At 45.9% G+C, this 15,800-nt stretch overlaps 1 protein-coding gene across 2 annotated transcripts in view; it reads left to right on the top strand.

The window, feature by feature from the left end:
* The window catches only part of PLCE1 (phospholipase C epsilon 1), a 184,378-nt gene that overhangs the window by 115,685 nt on the left and 52,893 nt on the right, over positions 1-15,800 (top strand). For both annotated transcript variants that reach the window (XM_085849796.1, XM_085849797.1), the window contains exons 12-15: positions 13,807-14,002; positions 14,370-14,477; positions 14,690-14,829; positions 15,339-15,562. In XM_085849796.1, the coding sequence (XP_085705922.1) occupies positions 13,807-14,002; positions 14,370-14,477; positions 14,690-14,829; positions 15,339-15,562 (668 nt within the window). The remainder of the gene's footprint in view (positions 1-13,806; positions 14,003-14,369; positions 14,478-14,689; positions 14,830-15,338; positions 15,563-15,800) is intronic.

The raw sequence follows: 15,800 nt of genomic DNA on the forward strand, positions 1-15,800 counted from the left end.
AAGTGACGATCAACCAGAATCGTCAAAGTGAGACCAGGAAGTGTTCTTGGATGTTGGAGAATATTAGTCCCTGTCTGAATATCATTATGCACAAACCAGAACACATGGGAATATAACTGCATGTAACAAGATGAATAATGTTTTCACACAATCCATTTCGTATGCAGCCTGTGGCTGCTGATTGCATAATTGCTGGGAGCGCTGGTGCACTGCTGATGCAGTGCCCCTTGTCGGTGAGGGCAGAAATTTTGAATTTGGCAATAGTCCCGACGTTAGCTCGCCTACTAATCGCCAATGACCCTGTGGGATCTATTACGTCCACAAACCAATGCTGATAGACGGGTCACTCAGTTTAACATCCATCTCAGGGATGGGACACACCTTGACGTATCGCCCTGCATGCAAAACACCAGGATGACAATTTGTCGCAAGGTCGAGATTCAAACCTAGGATAGACGGCTCAAGGGCAAGTTTATCTACCTCTCGGCCATCCTGCCATCCCTACCGTTTTCATGAAAGGCAGCGGTTGTGATTCTGTTTGTTGTGATCTGTTTGATTGGAATCGAAGGTCACACCAATATAACCGTTAATTCTACAGTGTTAAGTATTTTGTACTTTATTTGTGGTTAAATATGTTTTAATAGGCATTCTAAACTGAACGTACGAAGTACATCTGTCACAATGTGGTGGTATTTATTATTTATTTTTAAAGCACTTCTCAGCACATACATAAAACTTGTATTCACAAAAGTCCCACAATGAGGCTGAAGCAGAGGATTGTTGCCCTCACACATCATAGACAGGTCAGTGAACTCTGCTTTTTGGATTTTCTTTAAAACCACCTCTTGGTACCTCTGACCTCTCTCCCTTTCTCCTTCCATCCCAGCTACTCCAGGACACATACATTCTTTCAGTAACATCCTCTTGGTTAAACTCCAAAAACTCAGCATTTCTACCCATCTCCACTCTTTTGTTCCTCTTCTATCCTATTTGGGGGAATCAGTTGAACTCTCCAAGAAGTGGTTCAATCACACTCCTTCCTCCTCGGACTTCAAGCCAGTGGTGTACCATTATGTCATATGATGTAATTCCTACCCGACCCACAATGTTTTTCTACCCCCATTAACCCGAGCTATCCCAACCCTGTTACTTGCAGGGTTACTATTTTCTTCCCTCTTCTCCCTCCTCTTTTCCTGTTTGTTCATTCCCTTATTTTATCCATCTGCAGCCCATCTGTCAGTTGGTTACCCTTTTACCATCTGTCACCTCTATTCCATGACACTAGATCTCGTATATATATATATAAAACATTGATGTGTGAAGCAGATTATCAGGCCGAAATGCAAACAGAGCTGTAACTATCGTGCAGCTACAGTACATTGGCATGGCTGCACTTTAATAATCCGAGTGCAGCTGAAATCGACACACGTTGCCACTCAAAAATTTATAATTGGCTGGGGTATGCCCGGGGTCAGGGCATCGATGAAGGCCGGTTATTTCTTATTTTCTGGGGGTATGTTGGGAAAAACGATTTGTGGCACTACCGAGAGGACATGTTCGGTCATATTTTACCAACTATAATGCATTCTCAACCAAATGCACACAATCCACCGGCATGCACAGGGTTCATTGATGTACCTGAAAAGAGCCCTTGGAGCAAAACATTGAGAACTAGAAGGGCACTCGGTGGAGCGCATACCTCCGCCACGTAATGCCTGATGCACGAGAACATATCGGGCCAAATACAATTTTGAAATATCATGCTGTACAGCACTACATCGTATTTAGCCCAATCTCTCAAAGGTGAAGAATCACTTAAAAAATTCTAGTTGTCGGATCCGAATCCGGATCTTCACCAAAATCCAATGAGTTTGTCCTTGTCACACACCGAACCTGTGCACAAAATATCATCCGGATCCATACACAACTTTTTGAGATATCCTGTACACAAACAGATAGAAAGGGATGAAAACGTAACGTCCTTCACCTTCGATGGCGGAGGTAACAACACAACTCCACAGCTTGTTCCATGAATCGTGACCTCCTCCTACCCTCACCAAAATAGAGGGGGATACTTCGAGACTTGGGAGGACGCCGTTCCACATTCTGAAACGTGCATATGAAGATAACACACGCACGCACACACGCACACACGCACACACACACACACACACCTCGATGTACATTCGGCATTGATTAATACGGAAGAGGGAGGTTTAGCTTTGTTTCACAGTTTGAAGATAACTAAAGTGAGCTTTCTCATTCAGCTGGCTGTTTAGTTAAGTGCTTCAAGTAAGGAGTTAAGTACTCCTTTCTTTCTCAACTGATTGATGTGGGTTTGATTGCAATTCCTGCTCGGTCTCGCCAACCCGCGTTTTTTCAGTCATGGCAAGCATGCCGAACATCTCTCAACTTGAGTTCAGGGAGGTTTTCACCTTGCAGTGGACCGAAATAGGGTAATGGTGAGCGGAGGGGAGCTTCTGTCAATTGTTCTGCTGGGGCAGCATTTGTCCTATTTTCTAACGGGATTTCTCTGAACGCTTTAAAATCCACTCGGAGCTGGACTTGTCGGTGCTGAGCGAGGCAGGCATGGCGAGCTGCTCTTTGGCCAGACCTTATGCCGTGCTTGTTAAGCAAAGTCGTCTGGATGCTTGTACAATGATGCCTTTTTCTTCCAGATGCACAGTGCCTTTTTGTTGCATTTATGGCAGGCACAGCAGCTAGCAGCCCGCAGGTTGCCTGTAGAGAAAGCAGGAATGCAGACTCCGTCCAAGATCAATACGAACTAATGTATACTTCACAACACAAAAGATGCAACACAAAATGTACCCTCATTGAAGTCGATCCTCCCTCGCATACATCACTCATTGTGCTCCTCAGCGTGAAATGTTGAGCGAATGAGGAGGCTTTCTTTTCTTTTGTGGTGTAATGTATTCTGCTTGCGAATAATTAGGAGGCTTTTGAATGTTGTTCTACCATGGAGAAGATGTGGGGGTAGATGGTAGGTATATGGGCATACAATTAGGTGCTGTCTTTCCTGATGAGTCACTCATCAAGGTTTCTAACATGTTTATTGTTTCACTCTCTGGTGAGTGACACTGATGAAATACAATGGTAAGTCATGTATCGATTTCTTTGTAGATGTTGAAATTTTTTCAAACAGGGAGCTGTTTCTGTCTCTCTCGGATTGTGTTGCAATGTATACCGTCGTACGGACTGTGGTGGTGTAATCTGCCAAGTTTGAGCTTGATTCTTTGTTACACTCTCGCTTAACCCATGTATTGTATGTGAGGGACGTCCAATAATCTATAAGCCCGGTGTTGGCTTAGTGGTTATGGTGGCTGGCTTGGGATGTTGGGGTCCTGAGTTTGAGTCCTGTTGGCCACTGACTTAACACCAGGTGGGGTTGACTCGGCCTGTCATCCTTCTGAGGTTGGCGACGTGAGTTCCATTGTACTGGCGTAGTGGCACAGCATCAGCGGCATAGTCGCGCCCCAACAAAATCATCGCTACTCCGCAGCCAAGCTGCCATACGCCAGAAGAAGAAGAAGAAGAAGAAGAAGAAGTAGATCTATTGGGCAAACTGAAAAGAGAGTCAAATGAATTGTACCACAGGAGTACTTGCATTTATTTATTTTTACGTTGTTTTTGATGATTTTTTCCGCTTTTTTAATCCAACATTTTAATCATCAAATTGTTATAGACAGATGGAGATTTCAGAAAATTGAACACCTTTTTTATTGTACACAATGTTGAGGCTTGGGGATGAGCCAAAACGTAGAATGGATCAGGACATATCAGATCAAAGGGAATAGTCGCAAGAGAGTGGGGTGTGGGAAACACCAACTGCAGGGATGAGGGACAAAATAGAGGGAGACTTGAAGAAATAATGAATGAGGGGCATGGGAGAACATGGGATGAACAAGAAGGACAGAGCTGTAAACTCTCAAGAAGAAAAAAAAGAATGAAAACTTTGAAAGAGATGCGCTTGGGGGGAGGTGTGGAGGGGGGTTAATGGGGGTAGAAATGATCATTGTTTTCGATTGGGGATGATCTGAGATGGTGGTGAACACCTATCTTGAAGACCTGGTGGGAAGAATGAGATTGAAGAGAATGTAGAAGTTCATCCACAGATTTGAGAAAAGAGGAACGAATGAGTGGTGATGAATAGTGATTGTGGTATTTGAGAATTTCACCAGAAGGGAGTTGTGAGCAGACCTTGTGTGTCCTTCAGAAACCTTAGGGTGGTGGGGGTGGGGGGGAGGGGGGAACGAGGCATGGCTGAGTAGAGAGTGCAAGACCAGAATGGAGGCGGTAGAAGACAGACCACCGACCTGTCTGCGATGTGAAAGTGAGGGGCCAATAGACTTATTGTCATCACGACAATTCATCTTTTTTTGCGACAATTGCAGTGCATTGTTATGCAATCTGTTATCCACTAGAATGCTAACATCTCTAAGCAGCCTTCAGGAATTGCACTGCATGCCACCATAATAGGAACATGGCTCCCCTTTTCATCACGTTTCTGTCCACTGGATCAGCCGGTGTACCCCAGGAAACCAGTCATTGGTGGCAACGCTTTGGATTCATTCACTTTGGGGAATAATATTGTTACGAATTTCGGTCCGCCCGGCGTACGATCGGCCACGCAACTCAAATCGCGACCGCGTCGCCCACCGGAACGGACAATTCAGTCGTGACCCTCCTTGGAACTACCGCCAGGAGCTAGTCACGGGTGGGTCTTTCGACCACACCACAATCGTGCCAATCGGCCACCCGCGCAGGATAGGGTTGTTCGCCAAACTCGACCTACCTAAGTACCTGCGCGGGTAGTTAACCGGGCGATCGTACCTCGCCGCTGGCCGGCCTAGGACACAAACTGCTTAAGCGGTCCGTTCCGTGCTTCAGTGATAACCGAGCGGTGTTATCGCCGACCCTGACGGATGTGATTTTATTTACTGGGTGCTTACACCCTTCTACCAATTCCTTTCATGATACAAGATGGAACTTTCAAACAAGGGAAAGGACGCAACGAAACGGGGAACAGTTCAACAAGCACATTTATTGCACACTCAGACAAGCACGTATTTCACAGCCATACAGTAAATCATGCACGTACACAGTGAAAGCAAGCAAATGAAGAATTTACCACGAATAAAGTGTCTTTATTTCACACGCCCACTTAGACAATTCTACTTATATGACGGCGCCACCACATGCATTTACACAAAAGCAAAGGAAAAAGCCCCCCTCAAAGACAAGGGTGGCAGACAGGTCCGTGGACCAAATGTACGTGGGACCTGGATGAGCGGCCAGGTCGACGAGACCGAGGGGTCTGACCCGCACCCTCGTGTCGCGATGGCGGGCAAGCCGCAATGTCAGTGTAGCTGCACCTGGCTTCATGCCCCTGGCATGGCCGGTGAGCTCTCTCCGGCGTTCTCCGCGCAGGCACGTGTTTCACCGTCGGCACCACGGTTGGGGAGGGGAACGGACGGGGTTACCGGCGCTTTCTTAGCGCGGAGCTCGGTAAGGGAGAGGGGAATTGCTGACGCTCCGTCCAACGAGTTGACGCTCTGGACCACACTGGCTTCGGCGAACTCCTCTTGGCTGTGGCCTCCACTATGCCCCTTCTCCGGCGGCGGTCCCCACTCAGCCCTCCGGTTCGCCTCTGAGCCCTCCTCCGCATCCCTGCTCCACTCAGCAACTTGCCCTCCTCGCCCCTCAACTTCGACCTGAGCTCCGAGCAAATTCCTCTCCGTCGATCGGCCCCTGTCTGCCTTAAGACTTCAGCTCCGAGCTCCGTCCTGTTCTCCGACCCCTCCAGACTGCCACTCTCCAGACTTGACTTGACTGCCGCCGTCTGCCTCTTCGAGCTCTGTCCTGTTCTCCGACCCCTCCAGACTGCTCCGTCTCCCGACTCTGCCCCACCGACACTGCCGCACCGACACTGCCGCCGTCTGCCTCTTCGAGCTCCGTCCTGTTCTCCGACCCCTCCAGACTGCCAATCTCCAGACCCGACTTGACTGCCACTCTCCAGACCCGACTTGACTGCCTCGAGCTGCGTTGTGCTCATGCTTATATAGGCCGGGGGAGGAGTGGATATGTAAATTTGTGGATCACAGCGGGTTTGGAGGCGGGGCTACACCACCTGATGCTCAGCCATTGGATGGATGAAAAGTGGGTGTGAATCATTCCTGATCCGATTTCTCCTTCGAAAGGATCCCATTCACAACCCATGGCACGACGTTCGGTAGAAAGGCGAAGGTGGTGGGAGTTTGCTGTGGTAGTTTGGGAAGGGTGTTGGTGGTGGCGATTTGGTTGCTGGCGGGCGTCGTTTGAGAATGGTGGTGAAGCTATGTTTGCGGGGTGGAGTTGTGGAGGTAAAGAGGCGAAGGTGGTGGTGTTTGAGTTGTAGTTGTTTGGGGGCGTTGTTGGTGGTGGCGATTTGGTTGTTGGGCGATGATTGGTCCAAAATAATGTTAGAGAAAAGAAAAACGGCTATCTCAAAGGATCGCAGCCCTGTGAACACGGAAAATCCCTCTAAACAACGGTGGGGATTCTAACTACACATATACTTATCATCATAACTGATCTAAGGTCCTTTATGGTGGTCTGCGAATTTCCACAGCCGTAACAATATCAAGACAGTGATCCTGATTGGCTGTATCTACATGTCTTAGCACACATTGTACTTAGCAAATACATTTTTCTGCTGCAGCAATGTGTCCTATGTGAGCTCGCTTTCTCCCAGACCAATGAGAAGCTCATGATGACACTTGAAAGTGTTTCACATTTTGTTTTTAGTGTGTCCAGCAAGGAGTTTTGTGGTATCACAAAAGCTCAGTACATATAAGGAAAGAATATTCTGTGTCTAACCTCGCAGAGGCGTGGCATGCACCTGTCTTATTAGAATAAACTTAGGGTTTTTAACTGTCTCGACTTCCATCCAGAGTTCCTCGCAGCACATGTGTTGCACATGCGCAATCAAAAACAGCAAAACGTCAGTGTCCCTCACTCAGATAGCGTCAGTGTTGCTTTCTTGTCGTTGGTCAGCAAAACCTCCAGCAACAATAACAGTCTTGTCATACGGAGCCACGGCGATCGTTTATTTTGAAATTCTCATGGTCCGCTTTGTTTTCAAAGAGCAGTGAAGTTATCCCAGTTAACTGACGGTGGGACGCTCCTGCTTTCAATAACATGCCGGATTGTTCAAGTTGTCTTGGTCCATCCATCTGATACCTGGATGGATGTCTTGATAAAATCTTCTCTGTATCTATCAAAGGCAATGTCAACCCTGTCAAACTTGGCACTTGCTGTTCTCACCCTATTGACAAAAGCATCTGCCAAGTCCCAAAATGTTTTGCATTCAGATGGTTTCCACATTGCAACTACCGATGCTTGTCCATCAATGACAACTCGAGATGCTCCCTGAAGATAATATGTTGTCGGAAACTCGACATCACTTGTTGAGCATTCAGCGAGAATTGCTTTTGAACTGCTCCTTATGGTTGGTTGCATTAGTTTCAGCGAGTGAAATGGTATTGGCATCAGTTTGTGCTGGAGCACACCCGCAAGGTCAACTTTTGCCAGCTGCATATGTAGCAATCAAGCGCTGTAAGATACTGCAATCGATTCGCATCACTTTCTGTTTAATCTACACCCATTTTGTTTTCTGACATTGTACGGGTTTCTGAATGATTGAGCCTTCTTCCATGGAATAGGATCATGGAGATGGTTTCGGGCAGTGCCATCTTCTTCTTTGTCTTTAATCAGTCTTTCCTTGATGAAGGTATCCAATTGTTTCTGGCCTCAATATTCTGCATTGACATGATGTTCTTGCTTTTCTTCAGTTGCCAGGCCTTTTGTGGCATTACATCGTGGAGGTCTTGGGGTTGAGAAGATATTGAATCGTTGCAAAATGAAAAAAAAAAAAAGATTATCTTCAAAGTTGTTATCATCTTTCTGCCTGCCGGAAGTCTCTTCATTATGGAGAAGGTTGTATTCTGCAACACCAAACATTGCCCTCGTAACAGCAGATATGTAGGATGTCCAATTGAATAAAAGCCTCCGTTTTGATCATGTGGAAGGGGTCCTTGTTATCGTGATCATATTGCCTGCCTACCTTTCCTGTCCCATTTAGTCATTCCTGGGCCCGGTCAGGATCGACTTGATTGAACCTTCCAGTTGATTGCTTTACCACCAAATCTCCTCGGATCCATCTCAACAATGTATTGATATGACAATACGTTGACAAGCTTACTAGCAAATAACACCTGTTACTTTTTGTTGATGGGAATACCGAGTTGGGGGGGGGTTAGGTTTTGGGAAGTGAGAGAGAGAAAGTAAATAAGACCTGTGGCTGCAATAAGATAAGACCAAAGCAGCTGACCTTGCCATGATATTCAAAATCTGCCCCATGAAGGATGACTTCATTGACATGGCCAAAATAAGTCAGTCTCGATGTGTATCCTCATGGCCATGTTATCCATCTGTGGTGTGTTCAGTTACCAAGTATCTTGTACAGCACTCACCAAGTGGTTTAAGCACTCCATTTGAAACCGTTGGTAAGGAATGGCTGGCTTGGCAAGTGCTAGCAAGCTGCTTGGTAACTGAACAGCACACAGTACATACAAAACGCCGACAAAAGGACAGGTACCTTGTTCAGGTTTCATTCGCTCAGAGGTGATGTTGACTACGACAGTGAACGTGCACATTTCATTCAATTTCAAAGTGCACTTGTACATTTCAAAGTATACATGTCCACTGTACATAATTAACTTCGAAAAGAAAAAGAAAAAAAATATCTCTTGGGAATTTCCCCGGCCTCCTGACTAATTAATTACGTCCGTCTCTAATGTTTATTTACTTCCATGATATGCTAATTACATGCCCATGTACATGTGAAATACAGTTTGTTTATGAACCCTGCACTTGCACACTATTCAGCCTTGAAAACTCTGGTGAAAACCTTTTTTTTTTTTTTTTGCAAAAGTCTTCCATCCATCCATCCATTGGGACCATACTCTTTGCAGAGTGTTGGTGCTGCCGAAGCAGTCTCCTTGGCTATTGGGTACAATCCTGGATGAGTCGCCACTCCAACACGGTATATCAGCATGCTGGCACTCATTTTGCCAACTTTGGAAGGATGACAGGCAGAGTCAACACCACCTGGTGTTAATTCAACAGCTGAGTGGGATTTGAATTCAGGAGCCAAGGATCCCAAGCCCACCACCGTAACCATCAAGCCAACACCAGACATACTAAAGACTTCACTGTATTCTTTCCTCTGCATTATGAGAGCATACCTTCTTTGGGGGTGATTGCTCCAAGCAAAACTGGCATTACGGTATCTCGTTTCCTCTGCATGAGTTGTAATCAAGATGTACCTTTGCTTCCTCAAAACGGTACCTTTATTTAATCATCGGTACATTGTTCAGTCTTCAAATGTACACCAGAGTCTTATGAAGCCTCAGAGCTGTGTGGAGCAAAAAGGATGGCGGTGATTTCTGGCCCGCTGGAGGGAAAGGTGTGGCCTGGCTCATGGGCAATGCTTGTCACACTAGGAGAGAAGGGTGAAGGTGTGGCTTATAGAATGGTCAATGCTTTTGGTACATATGTGAACTGACATATATATATATATATATATATATATATATATATATATATATATATATATATATATATATATATATATATATATATATATATATACATATATATATATATATACATATATATATATATACATATATATATATATATATATATATATATATATATATATATATATATATATATATATATATATATATATATACACACACACATATACATATGATGGTGAGGTTCCTTAGTATTCCTCATAAATCGAAACAACAGTAACTGTAATCGTGCTTGATGAGTCATTTTATGAGCATGCCTGACCTTGTTATTGGACTTGCTTGTCACGGACTTCTCAGCGAGTACTGGTCCAAGCAAATGGGCTTCAACCTAAGCCTCAGGAAATCTAGAGCCCTTCAGATTCTCACCAATGATGCCAATAACATTTTGTTGAGATATGGAGACCACCAAGACAAGATCACTCTCTTGTATTCGGGGATGGACCGTTTCAGTGCCATGAGTTTGTAGTAAAGTGCCTGATCTACAGTGATGATGGTACAGGATACTGCTGTCCCAACTGTGATATGTACAGACAATGCTGAACAGCTGTGTTCAGGACATCTAATTCATGCACTGGAGCATGAATAATTGTCAAGTATGTAACAGTTGTTATCTCAGGGTCATTCAAACATTGGGACTTCTTGAACACTGTCCAGCTAGATTTTCTCCCAGAGCTTTGACATTTGACAATGAATGCTTAGTCAACTTCTCTGGCAACCTTCATAGACTAGTTAATTTTCAGGTTTCTTGAACTAAGTTAGGTCAGCCCTTAAATTCTCTGGATTGACCCTCCCTTCAACAGCACTGGTGGGAATGAATGTTGCCATAACTTCAGGAACTTAAAGCTGGTGCCGTTTGCTTGGCTTTAGGTTGTCCAAAACGTGAACATTGCTTGGTCCTCTCTGCCATGCAGCCACCTGAGTTGCATGGAATGTGTTTTTATACCATCAAGTGTCTCATCACGTATATCAATGTTGTCGGTAGTAAAATGCACAAACTTTCCATGCAGGATATTAAGTGGGACAACTGCACCATTGTTTATGTCCATGGTGGTCAGCATGCTCTGCCAAAGCTGTGTTGATTTGAAAGTAATTGGTCATTGATGATGTGACCAGCTTTTGAGAAGATATTGACCAGACCCTTAGACTTTGTTTGGTGAAAAGCACTTCCCAGTCCGATGTGTTTCGGTGTCCACTTTTGGCTTCAACTGACATAAAAGACAATGTCTTGTGAAATACTGAGAGCTTTTTTGTACATCTCCCCCTTTAGTTGAGATTATGTCCTTAGTTTGTTCACCGAGTGTCTGCCCTTCAAATAATAGCCTCAAACACATGTACAGACTGTCTGGGAAGCATCCTATTCTATCATCTCCACTCATGCTGAACCCTGCATGACCTGGGTGATGGGACATAGCACCTCAGTTTTTTTTCAGTGCCATGTGAATAATTAACTGGAGGTCTTCTTCAGGTTTGAATGTAGGCATTCCAGTAAGCAGGTCTTCGGAGTCTTCTGATTCTTCCAGGTCAGTTAACGATATGTTCTGGTACTTGAAGTGAATCACCATGATTAGGCTGTCAAGCTTTCAAATAAAAAAACATTTATAACATACAGGTAGTGACCAAAATAATTGGAAACACCCATGTAAAGTAACTCAATAGGGCGTTGGCCCACTACATAGTCCATTATGGCCTGTATGCGCTGTGGCATAGAGTCCACCATCGACTGGAATTCTGCAGGATGGATGCAGCACCATTCTTCTTCAAGAAAGTCGATCAACTCACACCTGTTTGGAAGTGGAAAACGCCGTCTCGGGCGTCGTTCCAGAATATCCCATAAATGCTCTATTGGGTTGAGATGTGGTGACTGAGAAGGACGTGACATATGGATAACATCAGTGTCATGCTTATCAAGCCATTGGGTGACCACACGTGCTCTGTGGATGGGGGCATTGGGAGGGGGTCTCCTCTTTCAGCCATGCTAGCCATAATTATAGGCAACCAGGAAAGTGCAGCATTTTTGTACATGACCTGGTGTATTTGGCCATGACCTAAGCATGCTGGTGTATTTGCTTAATTAACACACGGGCCACACCTGTGTGGAAGCCGTTAATTGGTGTCCCTCGTTTACCCAGGTGTGTCCATTTTTTTTTTGGTCCACAACCTGTATTTCTGACCATATGTTTTTAATCACATGAGTATCCAGTATGTACGCTGCCCTAAGCGACCTGCCAGTGTCGCAGATAGCCTGAAACTTACCGAGAACAGCCCGAGTAAAACCACTAATTCTCAACTCACAAATACTCAAACAAACAGACAACAATAAAAGATTAAAACAAATACTCGAATTAGACTCACTCAAATCTACCGTATTGTGCCAATTGCTCAATTGGCTTCATCAATTTGCACAAAGTCGCTTCGGATATTATTTTGAGTCTGTTCGTGCTTTTCGATGCAAGTTCAGCAATTTTTTTTTAAAACTTGGTATTTGCATTCAATGGTCTATGACTTACTCTGAACATGATATTATGAGTATCTGGCGTATTGTCAATTTCCATATGCCAATTTTGCTCTCCTGATTTAATTAGTGCTTTTGAGTAATTTAACGCAACTCCCTCTCTCCAACTCCTGCACCCCAACTGCCTCTCTCCAATTCCAGCTACCTTTCCCCAATTCCATCTCCCACTCCCACTCCCCAACTCCCCATCACCCCAACTCCCCATCTCCCTCTCTCCAACTCCCTCTCCCCAACTCCAACTCCCCAACTCCAACTCCCCAACTCCATCACTCCAACTCCCTCTCCCCAACTCCATCTCTCCAACTCCCTCTCCCCAACTCCATCTCCCGCTCCCCAACTCTCCCGCTCCCCAACTCTCCCGCTCCCCAACTCTCCCGCTCCCCAACTCTCCCGCTCCCCAACTCTCCCGCTCCCCAACTCTCCCGCTCCCCAACTCTCCCGCTCCCCAACTCTCCCGCTCCCCAACTCTCCCGCTCCCCAACTCTCCCGCTCCCCAACTCTCCCGCTCCCCAACTCTCCCGCTCCCCAACTCTCCCGCTCCCCAACTCTCCCGCTCCCCAACTCTCCCGCTCCCCAACTCTCCCGCTCGCCAACGCTCCCGCTCCCCAGCTCTCCCGCTCCCCAACTCTCCCGCTCCCCAACTCTCCCGCTCCCCAACTCTCCCGCTCCCCAGCTCTCCCGCTCCCCAACTCTCCCGCTCCCCAACTCTCCCGCTCCCCAACTCTCCCGCTCCCCAACTCTCCCGCTCCCCAACTCTCCCGCTCCCCAACTCTCCCGCTCCCCAACTCTCCCGCTCCCCAACTCTCCCGCTCCCCAACTCTCCCGCTCCCCAACTCTCCCGCTCCCCAACTCTCCCGCTCCCCAACTCTCCCGCTCCCCAACTCTCCCGCTCCCCAACTCTCCCGCTCCCCAACTCTCCCCCTCCCCCACTCTCCCCCTCCCCAACTCTCCCGCTCCCCAACTCTCCCGCTCCCCAACTCTCCCGGCTCCCCAACTCTCCCGCTCCCCAACTCTCCCGCTCCCCAACTCTCCCGCTCCCAACTCTCCCGCTCCCCAACTCTCCCGCTCCCCAACTCTCCCGCTCCCCAACTCTCCCGCTCCCCAACTCTCCCGCTCCCCAACTCTCCCGCTCCCCAACTCTCCCGCTCCCCAACTCTCCCGCTCCCCAACTCTCCCGCTCCCCAACTCTCCCGCTCCCCAACTCTCCCGCTCCCCAACTCTCCCGCTCCCCAACTCCGTCTCCCCAACTCCCTCTCCCCAATTCCAGCTCCCGCTGCCCAACTCCAACTCCAATTCCAGCTCCTCCTCCCCCTCTCCAACTCACTCCCTCTCCTTTCTCTCTTCAGGTTTTTTTTCTTCTCAACTGCCTCACCCCACAGTTACATCTTTATGTGTACATACTTATGTGGATGACCCCAATGCTCTTTGTCATTTGCTCATTTGATTTGCTTCCATTTAAATTTTCTTGGTTGGGGTTTCCCTCCCCCCCCCCCTTTTTGTTTTTTTTAAAAATCCTAACAGCTTTTTTTCTTGAACATGATTTCAATTTCCATTATTTATGAAGTCATTGAGGGGAAGGGGTTGCTGCCAGGAAAAATGATAATGATGCTCCATTTCTTCTTTCTCCTCCAGACATGTCTGCATCCTTTATTCCAAACAATGCCAGCCAGATGTTTGCTGCAAGGAAGCATTCCAGTCCAGAGCAAAGCAGTATTCAACAAGGTTTACCTTTCACCTCTACACCCATCTCCCTCCTCTATGGTGCAGCGACGCCTAAACAACCAACATCTCCGTTCACGTCTCCAGTGAATCAGAGATCATGCACCAGGTCTTTGTTTACTTCATCTGCTTCCTTCCTCACCAATGAAAAATCTTTTTTTCATTTACTATTCCATTCATCAACTCATTGCCAGTTACATTGCACTCAGAATGCAATGGGTGTTCAATGAATAATAATTTTTATAAACTAGGCAATCTTTTGGTGAAAACTTTTTTTGTTTTTGGGGGGAGGGGAAGGGGTGGTGGGGTGAGGGGGGGAGTGTTAAGTTGAAACTTTATTTTTGTAAAATGAGTTTTATTTCATGCATATATTATTTTTAGGGGCCAAACTAACTATCCTCATATTCTTGGCCCAAGCCCTTGACAAACCTTCACATTGTTAACGAGTTTTACTTCCTGTGCCATTTGATGCGCAGAAACACCCACAGCTGGCATGGCCCTTGCAAGGTTGACGTAAATACATTTGCTCACATCGAGAACTCTGTTGAATTTCCCACGTTTGTTGAACTCTTCAAGGCTTTCATGTGAGTTCATTACCAAAAACGTTTTAAACATCCATACGTAACTTCGTTCCTGGCACGACTTGTCATCATATTCTGTCAAATGGGCATTACCTGCATCCTGGTCAAGCTTTCTTAATGCTGATGGAAAATTGCAGGAAAAGGTAGGCTTTCTTTGTTTGGTGGGAGTTTGATGAAGAAACAAAATGCTCGTTGCACTTGTGCTTTTGTAACAGTGTGAGAAGCAGAAAAGATTTGAAGGACTTGTTTGAGCTCTACAGTGCATCCTACCACCATTCCGACCTCTCCTCTCCTGCTGCGTCCCTCACTGCCAAGCAGCAAGTCCATTTGCCTACAGGCTCTCAGCCAGAGGAGGGTGAGTATATGTCTGACAGGATTGTTCACAGGTAGTGTGCTCACCTTTGAGTTTTCTCGTCTGGTGTTCGAGTCCCGACCTGCTATACACTGTCAGATTGATGCTTCTCAGTCACAAAGTATACGATCTCAGATGGATATTAAGCTGGGAATCCTTCTTGATAGATGCTGACATTTCATTATGTATTGGCAGCACCTGGGACAAGTTGCAAATTCCTTACTTAACTTGCAGAAAACTCTGCATCAGTGGCACAACCATGCTCTTTGGAAATTGGTGCATACCAGCAAGCCAAACTCATAATTCACTACTGATTGATTATACATATACAGTACTCACAAATAAACAAACAATGTGTAAAATATATATATATATATATATATATATATATATATATATATATATATATATATATATATAAATATATACACTGGTGGTGGTACTTTAAAATTAATGATGCACCAAACATTTGTTTGTCTTTGCCACTCCATTACTTCCACTCTATTTTTCAGAGTTGCTAACCCGGAATTCGGCCAAGCAAAGCCCTGGCCTCGTAGAACAGCATCAGCAACAGATCCTGGATGTTATCGCAACTGCGAGCATCTTGTCAAACCATGCAGGTGTAGAGAATGCAGGAATGCGTGTTGGTGCCATGGGTGTACTGGAGCTCAGTGACTTCCTGGCCACGTGCCAGAGCGAGCATCGTTCCTACAATGAAATCCTTGCACTCATTTGGGTAGGTAACCAGCACATTACATTGGACTTGGGGGCAAGGGGTTGAGAGGGTGGAAGAGAAATAATCATCATAATATAATGGGCGTAAGCCTGGAACTTCGAACACACTTTTCTCTGAACATATTCTGTTCATACTTCTGAAATCTTCACATTATGTGTTCCATGTATTTACGAAGGTGATGGCGGATTCAAAAAATCGAATATAGGTAGAATTTTCAAAGAGGGAATCGATGACGTCA

Source organism: Eptatretus burgeri, chromosome 12 (assembly GCF_056783735.1).
Source record: "Eptatretus burgeri isolate ZD-2024b chromosome 12, Ebu_testis_v1, whole genome shotgun sequence".
NCBI lineage: Eukaryota > Metazoa > Chordata > Myxini > Myxiniformes > Myxinidae > Eptatretus > Eptatretus burgeri.